Source organism: Hemiscyllium ocellatum, chromosome 24, assembly GCF_020745735.1.
Source record: "Hemiscyllium ocellatum isolate sHemOce1 chromosome 24, sHemOce1.pat.X.cur, whole genome shotgun sequence".
Taxonomy (NCBI): Eukaryota; Metazoa; Chordata; class Chondrichthyes; order Orectolobiformes; family Hemiscylliidae; genus Hemiscyllium; species Hemiscyllium ocellatum.
Window position 1 is genome coordinate 9,808,481 of NC_083424.1, and position 20,090 is coordinate 9,828,570.

Here is a 20,090-nt window from a genome sequence, read left to right on the forward strand (position 1 = left end):
CAAATCAAACACTTCAGGATATGTAATATTCCCGTTGGGCAAGACTATTCTTGTGGATTTGAGTTGATGTATATATCCCAGTGTGTATTTTTCACTTGAACATACTTCTGCAATTTAACTTGGCTGAATGTTAGTCTCGGGACCTTTTAAGCTAGGAGTTTGAAATTCTGGACTGGTTCCTGCCCCTGTGCTTCAGTAACCCCTGCTGGAAGATTCGGCACCGTGATATCAGGTGAAGATAGATTGAGCTTGATTGTGATGTGCCCTGCAGTTCATCAGCCTGCCAACATTTGTTGCCCTTGGTCATTTGATCATTTACGTAAACAACTGGAAGCCAGAAGGTTTCAGGAGAAAATAGGGAAGAGAATGTTGTCCTGAAAGAAAAAGTTATTGAAGTCATGTAACCTCACAATTCTGTTTTAATAAGGTTAACTACTTATTGTTGGTTTCAAGGCTACCGTTTGTCAAGTTTTCGTCACTTTCTCCCAAACCTTTTCCATCAACCTTGTGTGCAAAGCATTTTAAAAGTGACTGCCAATCTGTTTATATTTGCTCCTGAGCCCACATAGCAAACAACAAATTATTTTGATGTGGTTTCCTTGAAGTCACTACTTGAGCAGCTACATCTACTGTAACATTCTGAGCTACAGACACTACAATGGAATCATTCCAAATTACTCTAGTCAGACTTCATGGTGCTAGGTTAGAGCTGCACTATGCTACTTATGTAATTAGTTGATTGCCTGAGTAATAGATGGAGCCCCCAGTCAGGTTCAAAGCAAAGTAATTGATTGAGAACTGATTCTTTTCTGTCAAGGGTTCAGTTCATTTTAATGTAAACAGAAAATGCTTAAAATACTGAGTCACTGTGGAGAGACAAACAAGGTCAATGATTGTTCAACTCTTCAGTCCACTCGTCATGCTGACCACATATCCTAACCCAATCTAGTCTCATTTGCCAGCACTTGGCCAATATCCCTCTAAACTCTTCCTATTCATATACCCATCCAGATGCCTTTTAAATGTTGTAATTGTAACAGCTTCTACCACTTCCTCTGTTAGCTCATTCCATCTACGCACCACTCCCTGTGTGAAAAAACTGCACCTTAAGTCCATTTTAAATGTTTCCCCTCTCACCCTAAACCTATGCTCTCTAGTATTGGACTTCCCCCACTCCAGGGTAAAAAAACCCTGTCTGTTTACCCTATCCATGCCCCTCATGATTTTATCAACCTCTGTAAGGTCACCCCTCCGTCTCTGTCGCTCCAGGGAAAACAGCCCCAGTCTATTCAGCCTCTCCCAATAGCTCACATCATCTTACTTCTCTGATCTTATTTTAGTTATAACAGATTTCAGGCAAAAACAGAGATAGGGTTAGGAGATGAGAAAAACAAAATGTAAAGTTTGTGGTTGGTTGGCTGCCAAGTGCAATTAAGCAATGACCAGTATAAATTGTTTAAAGCAAGTAAGGTAACGTGGACAAGTAGAGAACCAAATTGTGTGTGTATTTGTATGTGGCAGATGTGCAGATAGGAACAGCAAGGTTTGGTAGATCCATGATTGAGATTGAGAAGGAAGAAAGCATTGAAGATAAAGATTAAAGAGACAATTGAAACATCACTTGAGGTGAACAGACTTCCAGCTGCAGAAGTTGTCATGAATGCAGCACTAATAGGAATGCTACTCTAATGTACCTGACCTAGGCATATGTAGGAAGGCAGATGGAGCACATGGATAAGTGGGCAGATTGATCAAAAAGATGTTTACGCTGAAGCTATTTTTGACTTGCTGCATGAATAATCCTGTCAACTCAGTCAACCTTGTTATCAGCCTACCCACCATGATCTCTACTTGCTTTTGGGAGGGAGGGCATGATATATTGACCACTGATCACAGTCTTCAAGGTAGTGCTATGGGCACCAGGTTTATTCCTGTTCCCAGAGCTCCGTCTCATGCAGCTCGAACCAAAGTCGCCAGTGCTCACCCAGTAAAGGATGCAGTAAAGAGATGTCTTTTGAGTGACCAAGTGGGTATGCACAATCCTGAGATGATTTGATGAGGAAACTTGTAGAGAAAACGTTTCCTGTTGCGTGGAAAATTCAAAATTAGGAATAATAAAATAAACCAAAAATATCCAGTAGTGAATTAAAGAGAAATCTCTTTACCCAGAGAATGCTTACGAAATGGGATATGGAAATAGCACAGAGGATTCATTTAAGGAGAATCTGAAAGCTGTTTCCCTGCTATTACCTAACCCAGAAACAAGCCCACCAGCCCATTCACTAAAACAGCACTCGCCATTCCCAAAGGTGATTTCCCATCCTGCGAGTCTGGGAGAGGATCCTCTCAGCAGCTGCTGGGGCCTCTGGCACTTAGATATTCCAGCCTCTGATTGGCCAGCAAATCCAGGCAGATGGGACATTCTAGTTTGTCAGAAAAGCTATTGGCAGCCAATCAGCTGCTTTATTGCTGGAAGAACCATCAGATTTTGTAGATTGTGGATTTCCCTTCTGGAAGCTCCAACTTTCAGGCTTAGCAGATGGGAAGATTTTGCTTTCAGTGAGATCTCCCTTTTTCAAATTCAAAATGAGACACCTGTTCAGATGTGTCAAAGGCTAATGAAAAATCTGGGGAACCAGGTTCAAATCCTGCCATGGCAGATGGTAGAGTTTGAAATCAATGAAAGAAAACATTGAATGAAGAGTCTAATGATGACAATGAATCCATTGCTGATTGTTCGAAAAAACCCATCTGGTTCACTAATGTCCTTTAAGGGAGGAAACTGCCATCCTTACCCAGTCTGGCCTACATGTGACTCCAGACCAGCAGCAATATGGTTGACTCTTAACTGCCCTCTGGGTAACTAGATGGTTATTAAATGCTGCGTAGTCAATGACACCCTCATCCCATGAATGAATTAAAAAAAATAAAGATGGACAGTAAGAGCTTCTTTAAATAGACAAGAAAGTTAACATTTTAGAGAATGATGATGAAGTTCTCATGAAGGGCCCTTGCCCAAAATATTGAAGGGCCATGCTCCTCGGATGCTGCCTGACCTGCTGTGCTTTTCCAGCACCACACTCCCAACTCTGAATTCCAGCATCTGCAATCCTCACTTTCTCCTATATTAGAGAATGAGGCTGGTAAGTAATAAAGAACCAAGAATTGTCTAAGTAAAAGAGTTGAATAAATATTTCACATCAGTCTTCTGTCAAAGTCATTGCTAGTATTACAATAATAGTAAATAATCAAGGGGCAAAAGGGGGTGAGGAAGCTGAACACTCAGTGACACATGAGAAAAAATACTAGGGAAACGAATTAGGCTAAAGGTTGATCAGTCCTCTGGATCTGAGGCGTTGCATCCTGGGATTTCAAAGGAAGTAGCTGTCAAGATGGTGGATATACTCGTCATAATCTTCCAACAATCCAAGTCCTAGAGGATTTGCAAAGTACCAACATATCATCATCATTCAAAAAGGAAAGGAGGCACAAAACAGGTAGATATAGACCAGTTAGCTTAATATCTGTCGTTGGCAAGGTATTAGAATTGATTATAAAAGATGCAATAGCAGAACGATTTTTATATGTATATATATGATATCATCAAGCAGAGTCAGAATAGTTTCATGAAGGGAAATCATTCCTGCCAAACCTATTGCAGTTCTTGAGGTAACAAGCCGGATAGACAAAGAAAGTAGGTAGATGTAACATAAAAATGCCTCAGATAAGGTACTGCTCATGTAGAAGATAGTAAATTGGGATGAGGAGGACATTTTGAGATGGCAATCTTTTAATTAGTGGAATGCCACAGGAATCAATTTGAGAGAAAAAATATTTACAATATGAATTAGTAACTTTGATTATAGAGCTAAACGTACTGTCACCAAGTTTACAGATGTTGCAAAAGTAGGTGGTGAGGAGGGGACACAGTCACACAAAGGAATATAGACAGTTTGAGTGGGAAAAACTTGGCAGATGGACTGTCATGAGGGAAGTGTGAAGTTTTGCACTTTGCCTGGAAGAATAGAGGAACTGAATATTATTTAAATAGTGAAAGACTACTGGAGTCTGCAGCCCAGAAGGATTTGGGGGTCCTTGTGTATCCAAATTCATGGGTAATCGGGCAGGCAAATGGAATGTTGGTCTTCATTTCAGAGGGAATGGAGTATAAGAATAGGAGGGTCTTGCTAAAGCTATATCAGGCACTAGTCAGACCCCATAGCTGGAATGCTGCAACTCTAACCCTATCTCAAAAACATTTGCTGGCATTGGAAACATTCCACATGAGGTTCACTAGGTTGATTCAGGATATGCAGGGATTTTCTCACAAGGAGTGTTTGAATAGGTTAGGCCTGTATTCTGAAGAATGATAAGAGACCTAACTGAAGTATATAGGTTTCTTAAGGGGCTTGATGGGGTAGATATGGAGAAGCCGTTTCCCTTTGTGAGACAATCTAGGGCCAGAGGGCATAACCTCAAAATAAGAGGTTGCCCATGTAAAACAGATGAGGAATATTTTTTCTCAGAGAGGGTAGTTAATCTGTGGAATTATTTACCACAGAAAGCTGTGGAGGCTAACTCTTGAAGATGATTCAAGTTTGAGATAAGCGGTTAGAAATCAGTGAAAAAACTCAAGGATTAGTGGCTGAGGCAGGAAAGTGGAGTTGAGGTTTATCAGCTCATTGAATGGTAAAATACACTTGACCAACTTCTGTATCTCTTTATGGGTTTGTGAGGATGGTGTTGGGGACATGGATTAAACTTTGATACATGTTCAGTTGCTGTTGGAAGCTAAATGAAGACCATCCAATTGGAAGCTTACTGAGTTTGAGAGAAAGGGGGGCACAGATAGACTTAGACTTAGACTCATACTGTTTAACCGTTTTCCTTCTCAGACTACCTGCAAACCTCCTGACTGAAGATTTCAGAATGATTTGTGTGTTCAGACAAGTGGGTTTAGTGGAACTTCTGGTTATGTGATTTCTGTTTTGCAGCTGACAAGACGGCTCCCTCCAATCAAAGATGCAAAACCCAGGCTTCAGAAGCTGTTCCGAGACTTCTGGCTCTATTCAGTTGTGATGGGATTTGCCGTGGAAGGCTCAGGTACCCGAGAGAATGATAACATACTGTGTTATGACATGGTTGAAATGAAGATTCTAGTTTGGTGAAATTCCAAGAAGCAACTGTTCGGATTTTTGCTTGCAGCTGACATTGAATAAATCTCCGCAAAGTCCTAACACAATCCCTGTGGTGAGAATTTGGGTATCCTGAGGGAGAAGTGCTTCCAGCTGTGTGCTAGTAAGGACCAGCAACACAGATTAGCGCACACAAAAGTGTCTATGAGCATGGCTTTTTATCGCTGAACCACAAAAACAAATAATCATTTTGATCAGATTAATAATTTTAAAGAGTAACATTTGAGAAGGTGTTTGAGCCAGTGTGAGAAGTCATCGATTTCGCTTTTTAACAAGATTATCAACACTTCTTCTAAAGTTTTGAGCTAATGCTAAAATCGATCCATTTTAACTCTTAAGATGGTGCAGGCATCTTCCTTAAGTATTCAAATTGACAAGAGGCCACCAGGCTATCCAAACTCGTGGAGAGTATTCTGTCACGCTCCTGACTTGATAACAGGTTTTGAGGGATCAGGAGGCAAGTTACACACAACAGAATTCAGAATTTGACCTGTTTTGTAGCCACAGCATTTACATGGCTGATCCAATTCAGTTTCTAGTCAACAATAATCCCAGGGTATTGATATTGGGGTTACAGTGATGGTGATACCACTGAATGTCATATGGCAGTGGTTGGATTCTGTCTTGTTGTGATTGTCATTATCTGGCACTTGTATGATATTGTGTTACTTGACATTTATTAACTCAAATTTAGATATTGTCCAGATCTTGCTTTCTATGGATTTGGTCTGCTTCAGTATTGAGGGAGTTGCGAATGGGTGCTGAACATCTCTAAACTGTGGAACAATGTTTCTGAGAGCCTAAGGATAAATCACTCGTCATGTTACTGCTGTGGACTTGTGAACTTCGTTAATGTGTATGGAATTTAGGTGTTGAACTTATGAAAAGTCTAAATCCCTTATTAATGTGTTTCACTGCACTCCTTTTTTTTTCTCTCATTTCATTTCTTTTTCTATCATTCTCTTTTCTTCCCCTCCCTTGAGTCAGTCAAAATACGTCATGGAACTTGCTGTATTTCAGCAATCATGAAACTCTGAAACTTTCAGACTTTAGTGAATCCGTGATAAATATCTGAAAGATTTTATTAAGTAGTTTGGAAAGCTCTTCAAGTTTGTATGGGCACAATCTTATTTGGCAAAAATGACCCGGCATATATGGTTATACTGGATCAGTTTACTGAGCTTCCTCCACCGCCAAACTGTTACCACCTGACGCCTGGAGGAGGAACACCTCATATTCTGTCTTGGGATTCTGTAACCACACTGGATAAACGTGGATTTCAACAGCTTCCTCATTCACCACCTACACACGCGCACACACACACGCGCACACATATCCCAAGGTGGTACTGCCCTCCGGACCTCCCCCCTTTGACCTATCACCTTTTCCCTCACCTTCATCCTTCTAATGCTTTTTTAGCAACCTCTCCCCAAACTCCACCCCCCCCATTTATCTCTCAGCCGCAACCCAGATTCTCCTGCCCCTCAGATGCTGCCTGACCTGCTGTGCTTTTCCAGCAATACATTCTCAACTCTGATCTCCAGCGTCTGCAGTCCCTGCTTTCTGTCAGTTTACTGAATGGCTGGTTTGTGATGCAGAATGATGCATGAGTTCACTTCCTGCTCTGGCTGTTGTTATGATGAAGGAGACTCTTTCTCAACCTCTCCCCTTGCTTGAAGCATGGTTACCCTCAACTTAAACCACCAACAGTCATCTCTCACTCTATTGAGGGAACATCCCTATGGGGCTGTAGGGTTATGGCAACTTTACTTGCACATTTTGTAACTCACCCTGTTAACTAAAGGCATCGCACTTTCTTTCAAAGTTAATTTAAACATTTTAAAGTATGTACAAATAAACTTCATGTGTGCAGAATTTGCTCACAGAGGCTTAGATTAGATAGGAACACCAGTGATGAGGGAGAAATTAAATAATTCTTTTCAAAAATGCATGTCTGAATTACAAATAATGAATCATTACTGATCATAAGATTTGACTGTGTGTTAATCCAGTTAATCCATGTTATCCAGTTTGATTTTGTGCACTGTTGTCATTTAGCGCTTTCTAATACTGTTTAATGTCGGAAGCCGTAATACCTCACTTAGCGTTTCTCTGACATTGCCCCAGGTTGTTTTCACTAAAACCAATATTTCCAATTGATAATGATGTATTTCTGCATTCCTGCAGGCCTATGGCCAGAGGAGTGGTATGAGGGAGTGTGTGAAATAGCCACCAAGTCCCCACTGCTCACCTTTCCTGGAGGAGAGCCATTACGTTCAGAACTGCAGTATAACTCTGCCCTGAAGAATGACACTGTTTCTCCGGTAAGAACACCCACATTTTTCCAGTGACTGAAACAAAATATTTGCGAGTCTCGGACATTGTGATTCAGCATCAGTGTGTACTTGATGGCTGCATAGGGTGAAGATTCTCTCTCTGAAAGTTTCACTCTTGGCTCAGCTGCTGGGTAAGTGATTCAGGAAACCACAAGGGAGGAGAGTGAAATTTAGCAGACAAAAGACCACAGCTTTTAGTTGTAGCATGTTGAGGTCAATGTGAAGGGCAGCAGCCAATCTGGATTGATATGTTACATGTGGTGGGAAAGAAGAGGCTTCAGTGTAATAAGCCTAGGTCCTAGTTTAAAGTTACTCTGCAACAAACATCTATGAAAATGCAGAAAAAGAATGGCAGAAACTCACAAAAAGAAATAAAAGTTCCTGTGTGTGCCTTTTTCATGATCTCAGGGCATTCCTTACAGGCAACGAAGTACTTTTTGAGCTGTGGACCCCAGACACTGTTACAATGTAGGAAATGAGCAGCCAATTCCAAATAGCAAGATCTACTTGACAAAGTAGACATTCTGTCCGTTTAAAGCTTAATCTGATCCTCAATTTCCTTCAGTACTGCACCAGGGTGCGCTGTCAGGTTTTAGTCTTAAGGCTGTGCATTAGGGCTTGAATTCTCACATTCTGACTGGAATGAGAGAGTGCTATCCACTGAGCCATACATGACACACAAAGGATGCTCTGGCCTCTTTGAATTTTGGAATGTGTCAGAATGACTCTGATATTTTTTGTTGAAACTCTTAAACAGTCCTCTGCCTTAGTAACTGGTGAGCAATAGGTCATTTTCTTCAAATAAAAAATGGGAAAAAGTAAATTTTCAAAAGAAATTGGATATAGACTTCATAAGGAGGGTGGTATTTAAAAGCAGGGGTGTCGATCAAGCTGGATAATTCTTTCAAAGAGCCAGCAGGGACATGATAGGCTGAATGGCTTCCTTGCATGCTTTGACTCTAATTATGCAGTAGCCAGTAATTCTCTTTCAGAAAACAAGAGACAAGCATCAACTCCCTCAGAACATACCTTACATGGTAACTAGCAATGATGAAAACATTCAGGAGATGTTTTGAAATGCCACTGCTGCGAGTCTTAAAAATGTCAAGAAATTCTTTTATATCTTGTTTTTAATTTCCCTCCATCCCAATGTCATCTGCTCTTGGAGCAAGCTGTACAAGTTATGTTGCTTGTTGAGAAAATATTTTCTTAAATGGCACTGTGCATGGTGACAGTACACACTTTATATTCAATTCAGTAAATGTTCGATTGTCACTTGGTAAAAATATTCAAATTGAGATGCAAATTTTAAAAAAAAAACGTTTCACAAACATGGTCGAATGTTGCAAAAGTTCAGCATTTTCTGTTTTAAAGTCAGTGGTGGTGCATGTCCCCATCACCTTGCACTTCTACTTTTTTCCTCTAAAATCAGAGATTCCTCAAACCAATCTATCTGTACCACTGAGTTGTCACTCTTTATTACCAGCCACATGTCACTCGCATGCCACACAAGAAATCACCTCAGAAATGGTCATTTCAGATAGAACAAGGGACTGTCCTTTTGTGAGGGGCATGTATGTTGTTGTACCTAAACTTTGTTGGGTTTGGTAGAAATTGGAAGTGACAAGAGCATTTGAACTTTAGGCATTTCTAACGTGTAATCATTATCTCTGCTTTGAAGGAACTGAGGGGAGATTATGGTCAAACCAAGTAGACATGCTATGGAAGTGGTGTAAAAAATAGCTAAATACACAGGCACCATAATTGATCAAGCTCCTTAAAATTTGATCTTTAGACTCAAAAGTGAGGAATATAAGTGTTAGATTAGAACACAATGGAGCATGTGTGTACTCTACTGTCCTTTTTCACTGCAATTCTTCTAGTATCTTTTCAAATTACCTATTAAATTAGTATTGAGAAATGAGCATGACATTTATTTATCATTCTTAGGCTGAACTGAATGAACTAAGAAGCACCATCATAAATCTCCTGGATCCACCCCCCGAAGTCTCTGCCCTCATTAACAAGTTGGATTTTGCCATGTCAACCTATCTGCTCTCTGTCTACCGATTGGAGTATATGAGGTGTGAGAAACTTTATCGTGTAAAATGCATGAGCGCTTTTTTCTGCAGTTAGACTGCACAGAATAACTGCTAATGAACAACGTGTTGTTTACAGGGTATCCCGCTCTACAGACCAGGACCGATTTCAAGTCATGTTTCGATATTTAGAGGACAAAGCTATTCAGAAGGATAAGGCAGGTAAGCATATCAACACAAATCTGCAGAGACAAAGCGTTTCAAATGGTTGACACTTCATCACAGATGCTGAGAGACCTCCTTGAGTGTTTTTCTTTATTCTTATTTCAGATTTCTAGCATTGAAAATGTTTTATATATTATTTTATTTTATTTATTTTACTTTTGTAGGGGATGATTGAAAGTTCAGTTTTGCTGTAGGCTTGTGCTCAGTTAGTATTGTCAATAACTTCCTTTTGCATTTAGCAATAAAAAGTTGGCTCCCACTGCCCCATGTCTATGAGCATAATACTGGGATCTGAGAGTGCAACAATGAGCCTGTCTTGTTGAGCCTGTCTTCAGAGCACCTTGTTCTTCATACGCTGAGTCTCTCTTTGAGTGAATTGAGCTAACACCTGAGATGGAATTTGGTTTGATTTATTCCTGCTGCTTTAAGTAGCTTTATTCAACAGTAGACAAGACTAGTCTGTGTGACTTTGTCACAAAGCTAGTCCCTTTTTTTTCTAAAAGCTGTTCCTTGGCTCAAGGAGACTCCGTCCTTGATTTTCTTTTCAGAGGGGTAATAAACCGTCTCGCACTCCAATCAGTCTGGTACAGAGAGGAAAAGGATTTTGAGAGGCCTTTTGTTTATATATAAACAGATGAGAATTCAGGCCAAGGTGGTCATGTTTTAGAAGTGATCTGTATAATGAAAGGGGAGTGGTCAACTCTGTAGCTGAGTTGAGCAGTTTTTATTTCAGTCATGACGTGGTGAGAAGGTCAACAGTGAGCTGTGTGGAAACTCTCTCCTAACTTCAACCTGTAAGCATGTGTGCCATTTATACTGATTTTTAAAGGAAATTTGTTTATTGGGATTGTTGTTTATGTTCAGAACAACATGATTAAGTCTAGTTGGATAGGTTGAGTTCTGTCGGGTTTCTTTATTCTGTTCTTTGTGTTTCTTTGTGTAATTTTGTGAATAAGTTTTTGTCTATTTTAAGATCTAGTAGTTAACCTCACTAACGTAATCTGGGTTATTTTGCTGTACACTTAGCAAAACAAATTGCAAACTTATGGTCTGAGCTGCCTGCTTCAGAATGTTTTGAGTGGTCTGGCCTAGTCCATACCAACTTCTATGAGAGGTAAACATATCATCTGAGATCCACACTTTGCGTACTGTTGAAAAAAAATAGTTGTACAGACGCTTATATTTGTGTGTCCTTCATATAAAAAAATCATGCATTCTCTTTGTCAATTTCTCCCCTGTAAACTCACTGCTGCTTCCTTTTTTAATGCTGTTCCTGATTTCGAAAATCCTCTTTCCCTGGACCTTAGTGTCCAAATACTTGTGAATTGATTCTTCTACTGGAGAATTGAAGTCATGGAATTGCCTCTGATGTTAAAAAAAAAAGCACTTGTCAGTTTCCATGTAATTTACAATTTGTCACCTTGCAGAATCAGAACTCAGCATCTGACTGTCCTAACACCTTTTCAGCTATTCACCTGTTCAATAAAGCAGGAGGAATAAATCAAACCAAATTCCATCTCAATTCACTTAGAGTCAGGTCAGCTTTTCCTTGGGCTGGATTTTCCTCACTGTCTGTCTGATCAAGCTCTGCTAAAGACCTTTCCTCCGATATAATGCTCGTTACACTTGAAAAGTACTGTATTGGCCTTCAAGCACTTTGGGATACCCTGAGGTCATGAAAGGTGCTAAATAAATTCAAAGACTTGTTCCACCAAGTCACAGAAATGAACAGCAAAGAGACCAATTTGATCCTTCATGCCTGTGCATGCTCTTGGAAGCAGTGAAAATGTGTTGCTGGTTAAAGCACAGCAGGTTAGGCAGCATCTCAGGAATAGGGAATTCGACGTTTCGAGCATAAGCCCTGATGAAGGGCTTATGCTCGAAACGTCGAATTCCCTATTCCTGAGATGCTGCCTAACCTGCTGTGCTTTAACCAGCAACACATTTTCAGCTGTGATCTCCAGCATCTGCAGACCTCATTTTTTACTTGGAAGCAGTGATTCAATTTCGAACCAGCATTTTCCTCAGCCTGAAAGTTCGTCCTCTTTTGAGTCTCTTGTAAAGAAATGTAATTTATTTTGTGCCTTGTTTTCTGCAGGAATGATGCAATGTGTGGTTGCAGTAGCCGATAAAGTGTTTGATGTTTTTCTCTCCGTTATGGCCGACAAGGTACCATATGCTTTAGTTTAACCAGTTGTCTTTACTTACCATTTTGAAGTCTTTTTCAAGAATCTGTGTTGGCAAATCTTTACAAAGAAGCCCCTTGATTCTACCCCCTTCAGCCCAAAACGAAAGAAAATGAGGAAGAACTGGAGAAACATGCCCAATTCCTGTTGGTGAATTTCAACCATATTCACAAGAGGATTCGAAGGGTTGCTGACAAGTTCTTGTCTGGCTTGGTAGATAAGTAAGACCTTCCAAGAGATTATTTTGTTCATTTTAAATTTTGTAACTGGTTGCACGACTGCTTTGAAAACAACACACACGTTCTGAGTAACATCAGAGCCAGGGCTCATGTATTTAAGGTGGACACTAATAAATCCAAAAGGCAATTATGAGAAGCCTCTGTACATAGTGAGTGATTGGAATATGGAATTCACCACAACAAGGTGAAGCTCCAATCACTGAATTGCATTTATAAACCTATGGATTAAGACCAGGAGTGGTAGGCCATTCACAAAGATTATGGCTGATCTGAGATTAATCTCCACATTAGTGCCTTGTCCCAATAACCTTTCACCCTAATTGCTTATCAAGTTTCCATATACACCTGCCTTAAAATTATTCAAAGACTGCTTCCACTGCCTTTTCCAATCAATTGGACTATTGTGAATTTTGAAGAATTGAAACCAAGTCAGAAGGCACACGCCACTAGATTCCAATCCAACAGGTTTATTTTAAAACACGAGCTTTCGGAGTGCTACTCCTTTGTCAGGCACCTCCACATCGTAATTGAAACCAGTACGTCAAATATCTCTCTGGCCACCTCTTTTAAGCCCATAAGGTGAAAACTATCAGGACTCTGTGGGAAGCTTATTGACATGTGCCTCAAACAGTTTGCTAGTTGGGAATTCCCAGGTGATTCTACTTTTCTAGAGTTCCTTCTCCCATTTCATGATTGACACTTAATTCTGGTTTGTAACTTGTATCCTTAGTTCTGAAGACCAACGCAACATACTTATTCAATTAGTTTACCATCTCATTTTCCATTGTTAATTTGCCAGTCTTGTTTCGTTTAGGACAATTGCTCACTTCAAGTGTTTTTGTTTTTAAAAGTTAAGTAGGTAAGTACATGAGGGATGAAAATGTGTTGCTGGAAAAGCGCAGCAGGCCAGGCAGCATCCAAGGAGCAGGAGATTCGACGTTTCGGGCATAAGCCCTTCATCAGGAAGCCCTTCCTGTTCCTTGGATGCTGCCTGACCTGCTGCGCTTTTCCAGCAACACATTTTCATCTCTGATACTCCAGCATCTGCAGACCTCACTTTCTCCCCCAAGTGCCTGAGGGAGAAAGACAAAGAAGATTAAGCTGTTAGGATGAGATTGAAGAGGGATGGATAGAAGCTTGCATGCTGTTATTCACTGTGCTGGGCTGGATGACCTGTGTCGGTGATGTACATTTCGTGTGATTCCATTAACTATTTAGTATCAAGCAATTCACTGTTTTAAAGTAAGTATTGTATTGTAACTCATAAATGTATTGACAGCTACAGTCGATCTCCCTTGGTGAAGTGAAGAGCATAGGTTGAGAAGCAAAACTGACCCTGGTACCTGCAATAATGTGACAGATTTTGAAGTCAGGAGCGTTGGAATTGAGTAGTGGGTATTCAGTCCTTAAGTAAGACTCCAAATGTGCCAAGCCTGCTGATCAGCATCCTGCTGTTTTATCTGACTTTGTCCCATATCATCTGTGGGCTGTCTCATAACATCTGTGGTATCTAAGCCAGAAACAGAATTTTTAATGGAAGGGGGTATATTTGAAGAGAGTAAAATTTACTGTCTACATGTATGTTCATGATGGTTGCAGACTAGGTTCAATCTTTTCACCTAGTGGTATGATAAAGTAACTACAGGTTGAAAAGGCATTGCATAAATTCTGTTGTTCCCTTTCTCCTTTTAAAGTTATCTTTCTATTTTGTTGTTATTGATTTCAGATTCCCACATTTGTTATGGAGTGGTACTGTGCTAAAAACAATGCTGGATATTCTTCAGACACTTTCTCTTTCCCTCAGTGCGGTAAGGACTTTAGTCAACAAAGCTCACCACACAGAAGAATGTTCTGACAATAAGAGATAATGAGATTAGATAAATGTTTGCTTTGCAGGACATCCACAAGGATCAGCCTTATTATGATATACTCGATACCCCTTACAGAATCACTGTTCCTGATACCTATGAAGCCAGAGAGGTACTCTTATCTTTCATTTTCAATGTATAAATGTTTGTCTGATGCTGAAATAAAAATGATTTGGTTTTTTCCGCTGGGCAGCCTGTAAACTGATCTATTATTTATTTGATTAGTTCAACTGTATGAACTTTTCTCTCCATTTCCCATCTCCTCTTGTCCTTCCCACTCCCAAAGAAAAACATTTGGGCTCCGGTGTACTGTACTAAGAAGGACAGCAATGCGTTGAAAGCAGTCAGAGTAGGTTTGTTAGACTAACACCAGGAATGACCAGATTGCCATGTGAGGAAAGGTTTGTCAGGCTAGGTCTGTATCCTCTGGAGTTTAGAAAAGTCAGAGGTGACTTAATTGAAACATGTCAGATCCTGAGGTGACTGGACCAGGTGGATGTGGAAAAGATGTTTCCTCTTGTGGGGCAATCTAGAACTGGCGCCATAGTTTAAAACAGAGATGAGGATTTTGATTTTTTTCTTTGTGAATCTTTGGAATTCCCTTTCCCAGACAACGGTGGGTATGGAATCTTTAAACCTGATGACCATGGGGATGAAAGATTATTGGGGCCATTCAGCAAAATGGAGTTGAGGTGAAATCCGATCGAACATGATCTTATTGAATGATAGAGCAAGCTTGGAGGACTCAGTGGCCGACTCTTGTTCCTTGTTTGCCTGTTCGTATTACTTCAGTCTCGAGCTTCCCCGAAGCCTGGGAGGATTGTGGACTCAGCAACAACTAATGTTTACGCAGCTGCTTCAATATCATAGAGTAGCACAGTGGCTCAGTGGTTAGCACTACTGCCTCACAGCACCAGGTTCCTAGGTTCGATTCCAGCCTTGGGCACATACTCACCGTGTCTGTGTGGGTTTCCACCGGGTGCTCCGGTTTCCTCCCACAGTCTAAAGATGTGCAGGTCAGGTGAATTAGCCATGTTAAGTTGCCCATAGTGTTAGTGCATTAGTCAGAGAGAAATGGGTCTGGGTGGGTTATTCTTCGGAGGGTCGGTGTGGACTTGTTGTGCCGAAGGGCCTGTTTTCACACTGTAGGGAATCTCATCATAAAATGTTCCAAGACAAAGCGATCCCCTGACCAGCAGATCATCTGCTGCCACGTTCAGCCTTGTGTTGGTGGCGAGTTAAACAGCTAACAGACTATGGAAGCTCCACAAAGCCTGGAACATGATCAGAAGCAGCTGCTGAAGGGCATTGCATACTGCCAAAACTGTGGGCCCTGACAACATTGCAGCAATAATACTGAAGGTTTGTGCTCCAGAACTTGCCACGCTCCTTGCCAAGCTCTTTCAGCAAAGTTGGTATCCATCCGCTAAAGTAAAAACGTTTTCTGTACGTGAAAAGCAGGACAAATGCAACACAAGTTACCATCCTGATTCCTGAAGAAGGGCTCATGCTCGAAACATCGACTCTCCTGCTCCTTGGATGCTGCCTGACCTGCTGTGCTTTTCCAGTAGTACATTTTCAGCTAGTTACCATCCTGTCAATTAGCTCCCGATCAACAGCAAAGTGATGGAAAGGGTCAAGTTGCTGAGGAATGATCTGCTCACTGATGTTTAATTTGGAATCTGGTATGGACTTTTGGCTTCTGACCTCACTAGAGCTTTTGTTCAAACCTGTTCAAAAAGAGGACGCTGAATTCCAAAGGTAAAGTGAGGTGAGAGTGACTGCCTGTGACAGCAATTATCTGAATGTGACATCAAGGAACCCAGGAAAAAAAACTGGAGTCCATGGGAATCCGGGGGAAAACTCTCCACTGGCTGGGGTCGTACCTGGTACAAAGCAAGAGGTCAGTCATCTCAGAGCCAGGCCAGCACTGTAGAAATCCCTCAGGGTAGTGTCCTGGGCCTCAGCTTCATCAATGAACTTCCCTTTGTCACTGGATTGGAAGTGGGGATGCTCACTGAGGACTGAATAATGTTCAGCATGATTTGTGATTCCTCAGATACAGAGCCAGATACTGAAATACCAGGCCATCATCCAGGTGTGGCATGACAAGTGCCAGACACTGGTCTTCTCTAGCAAAACACAATTTAACCATCACCCCTTGATGTACAGTGGCATTAACATTAAATCTTCCATCAACATACTCAGCTTTACCATTAACCAGAAACTGAACTGAACTAGCCATATAAACATTGTGGCTACAAGAGCATGTTAGAGACTAGGCATCCTGTAGTGAGCAGATCAGAGGCTAGGAATCCTGCAGTGAGTAACTTACGTCCTGACTCCCCAATTTATCAACCATCTACAAGGCAGTCAGGAGTATAATCTAGTCCTGTCCACTTGCCTAGATGGGTGCAGCTCCCCAGCAATATTCAAGAAGCTTGACTCTATCCAGGACAAAGCAGCTTGATTGAAACCCCATCTATGACCTTTACCGTTCACACCTTTCACCAGTGACACACAGTGGCAGCAGTGTACACCATCCACAAGAAGCACTGGCAGTACCTCCAAAAGCATTAACCTTTTCCTTCCCGAAGGTCTAGAGCAGCAGATTATTAGGAGCATCACAACCTGCAAGTTTCCCTCCAAGCTGTACACCACCCTGACTTGGCAGTATGCCACCATTCCTTCAATGTCACTGGGTCAATGTCCTGGAACCCTCCCTCCTCACTATCACCATGGGAATCCCCATATCCCACGTAGTAGGGTTCAAGAATATGTGAGCAAGGAGCAAGAGAAGGTCATTCACCCTATCAAAGCAGCTCCACAATGACTGACCTGTTTATAAACTCAAATCCGTATTCGTGCCAACTCATGATAGCCTTGCCTAAGCGAAGACTGTCTGCCTCTGCCTTAAACATATTGAAGGATTGCATTCCCCCACCTTCTTCGGAGTTGAATTCCAATGACTCATGCCCCTCTCAGAGTTTAAAAAAAATCACCTCATCTTTATTTTTTTAAACAGTAGCCCCTAGTTCTAGATTATTCGAAAAGGCAAAACTTCCACTCCATGCCAAACCTGTCAAGACAGCTCACCAGTACCTATAGCTTGCCAGTTAAGGATGACCAGTAAATGATGGTCTAGCTAACATTACCCACATCTAAACCAAAGAAACAAACAAGAAGCAACAAAATCTTTGGAAAGTTGCAAATTTTACTGAATGTCTTGGAGGAGAGAGAGGCAGAGGTTTAGCGAAGGAATTGCAAAGACCAAGGTCCAGAAAGCTGAAGGCAATGATGAGGTGAAGGAAATTGAGAAAACGAAGGAGCTCAGACCTGGCGTTGTCTAATTTCTTGGGAGCGCCTAGGATTAGAGGAGACTATGGAGACCAGGATGGGTGGAAGGATTTGATGACAAAGATGAAAACTTGTAAGTTGAATCATTGCTGGACCAGGAATTCTTATTGATTGCCAAATGTCAAACCCCAAGTTTGCTTGTATCTCAAACCACTGACCATGAAGCAAATGCTGCCCACCATCCCCTGGTAGTCTGGTTCTCAAAGTTTATTCCGTTTAATTCAATTAAACCTTCTGTTTCCTATTTAGTGTTCCGTTTTGCTGTTTGAGCCTAGATTTTTTTTTGAAAGAGCTCACTTAGCAAATCCTATCTCCTGGCACAATGCTATCTTGTGCAGACATTGTGATGTGCAGATATTATGCAGGTTAATTAGAGCAATGGTTTTGAACTTCATGTAAGATCCAGGTGGCTGGAAACCGTATATACATCATCAACCTACAGGAAAAGAAATATTCAAATTCTACTCCACCACTAGATTGCTTCCCCCCTCCCACCCCACCACATCTCTTTCTCTGTGTTGTTGGCAACCTGATTTGCATTCCCAGAATTAATTACCTTGTAAAATAAAAGCTGTTGAAGCTTTTGCAAAAATAGTTTAACCGATCTCTGTATGTCTTATTTGGACAGTCATAATTCTGCCTTGCCTCTGAGGTGATTTGTCAAGGGGATTTTCTCATTGTGAAGTGATTTAACTCAGTCACATCTGTAGCTGTGCATTCTCACCACTTGGTGGAGAATTGATGAGACTGCAAAAATGCTTTTCTACAACTGACAACATTACTTGTTTATTCAGAGGAACATTTGCTTTGTTCTAATTTCTTAAGGTTTACCGTGGTGCTGTTTGCTGTTTCCCTGTTACAGCACACCACATTGCAATGAATCATTTTTGTTCCAGACCATTTCTAAGCTGTACATTTCAAGCCGTGCCATAAGAAACAGGAGTAGGCAACACAACACAAACACCTCCTCCCACCCTGCCCCCTGTAAAAACTCCATCCCATATTCCCAATTCCTTCGTCTTCGCCGCATCTGCTCCCAGGAGGACCAATTCCAATACCGAGCAACCCAGATGGCCTTCTTCTTCAAAGACCACAATTTCCCCCCAGACGTGGTTGACGATGCACTCCACCGCATCTCCTCCACTTCCCGCTCCTCCGCCCTTGAACCCCGCCTCTCCAATCGCCACCAGGACAGAACCCCACTAGTCTTCACCTACCACCCCACCCAACCTCCAGATACATCGGATCATCCTTCGTCATTTCCACCACCACCAAACAGACCCTACCTCCAAGGATATATTCCCCCCCCCTCCCCATCAGCGTTCCGGAAAGACCACTCCCTCTGTGACTCCCTTGTCAGGTCCACACCCCCACCAACACAACCTTCACTCCCAGCACCTTCCCCTGCAACAGCAAAAAATGCAAAACTTGTGCCCACACCTCCCCCCTCACTTCCCTCCAAGGCCCCAAGGGATCCTTCAATATCCATCAGAAATTCACCTGCACCTCCACACACATCATTTACTGCATCCGCTGCACACAATGTGGCCTCCTCTACATTGGGGAGACAGGCCGCCTACTTGCGGAACGTTTCAGAGACCACCTCTGGGACATCTGCACCAACCAACCTAACCACCCTGTGGCTGAACACTTTAACTCCCCCTCCCATTCTGCCAAGGACATGCAGGTCCTTGGCCTCCTCCATTGCCAGACCGTGGCAACACGACGCCTGGAGGAAGAGCGCCTCATCTTCCGCCTAGGAACCCTCCAACCACAAGGGATGAATGCAGATTTCTCCAGCTTCCTCATTTCCCCTCAGTCCCAACCCTCAGACTCAGCACCACCTTCTTGACCTACAATCTTCTTCCCAACCTCTCCGACCCCACCCCCTCTCTGGCCTATCACCCTCACCTTAACCTCCTTCCACCTATCGTATTCCCAACGCCCCTCCCCCAAGTCCCTCCTCCCTACCTTTTATCTTAGCCTGCTTGGCACACCCTCCCCATTCCTGATGAATGCCCGAAACGTCGATTCTCCTTCTCCTTGGATGCTGCCTGACCTGCTGCGCTTTTCCAGCAACACATTTTTAAGCTCACAACTGATCTAAGTCAGTTCTAGTTTCCTGCCTTGTCTCCAAATCCTTGATTCCCTTGTACCCAAAACCTTTTGATCTCAGCCTTGGATTTGCTCAGAGCATGATTGCACTTCCCTGAAAGATTATGATTTTAATTCTTGGGAATCATACTTTTGTTTTCCGACTTAGGTTTTACACTCACTAACCATTCCTGGTTAAACAGACACAAGATAAGCCAGCTGTTAAATACAACAGTGATCTGATGTTATGCCTTTGCTCTTTGGGAGTACAGAGTGTCTAAATTTTCCAACTTTACTTTTAGCTGAATTGAAATTGACAGTTTAATGTTTTTTTATTTCCCCCGCGGTGTTCTTGATTTTCCCTTTTATTTTTAAATGAGTGATTTTTTAAAAAGAAGTTATATTTAGGTTCCATAGGAAATATTAATCACTTAGTGATTAATTTGGACATGAAGCAAATGTATTTATGAGGAATAATGTACAAAGGAATTGGTTTTGTTTGTGCAAAGAAGTTATTTAAATGACTTTTGCAGAAGATGTTGTATAATAAA

General features: G+C 41.7%; 1 protein-coding gene across 3 annotated transcripts in view; it reads left to right on the forward strand.

Annotated features, from left to right (window-relative positions):
- Nucleotides 1-20,090, forward strand: part of pi4kab (phosphatidylinositol 4-kinase, catalytic, alpha b) — a 166,941-nt gene that overhangs the window by 72,458 nt on the left and 74,393 nt on the right. For all 3 annotated transcript variants that reach the window (XM_060843454.1, XM_060843455.1, XM_060843456.1), the window contains 8 exons: nucleotides 4,995-5,103; nucleotides 7,383-7,519; nucleotides 9,482-9,615; nucleotides 9,710-9,792; nucleotides 11,894-11,964; nucleotides 12,078-12,202; nucleotides 13,947-14,028; nucleotides 14,117-14,200. In XM_060843454.1, the coding sequence (XP_060699437.1) occupies nucleotides 4,995-5,103; nucleotides 7,383-7,519; nucleotides 9,482-9,615; nucleotides 9,710-9,792; nucleotides 11,894-11,964; nucleotides 12,078-12,202; nucleotides 13,947-14,028; nucleotides 14,117-14,200 (825 nt within the window). The remainder of the gene's footprint in view (nucleotides 1-4,994; nucleotides 5,104-7,382; nucleotides 7,520-9,481; nucleotides 9,616-9,709; nucleotides 9,793-11,893; nucleotides 11,965-12,077; nucleotides 12,203-13,946; nucleotides 14,029-14,116; nucleotides 14,201-20,090) is intronic.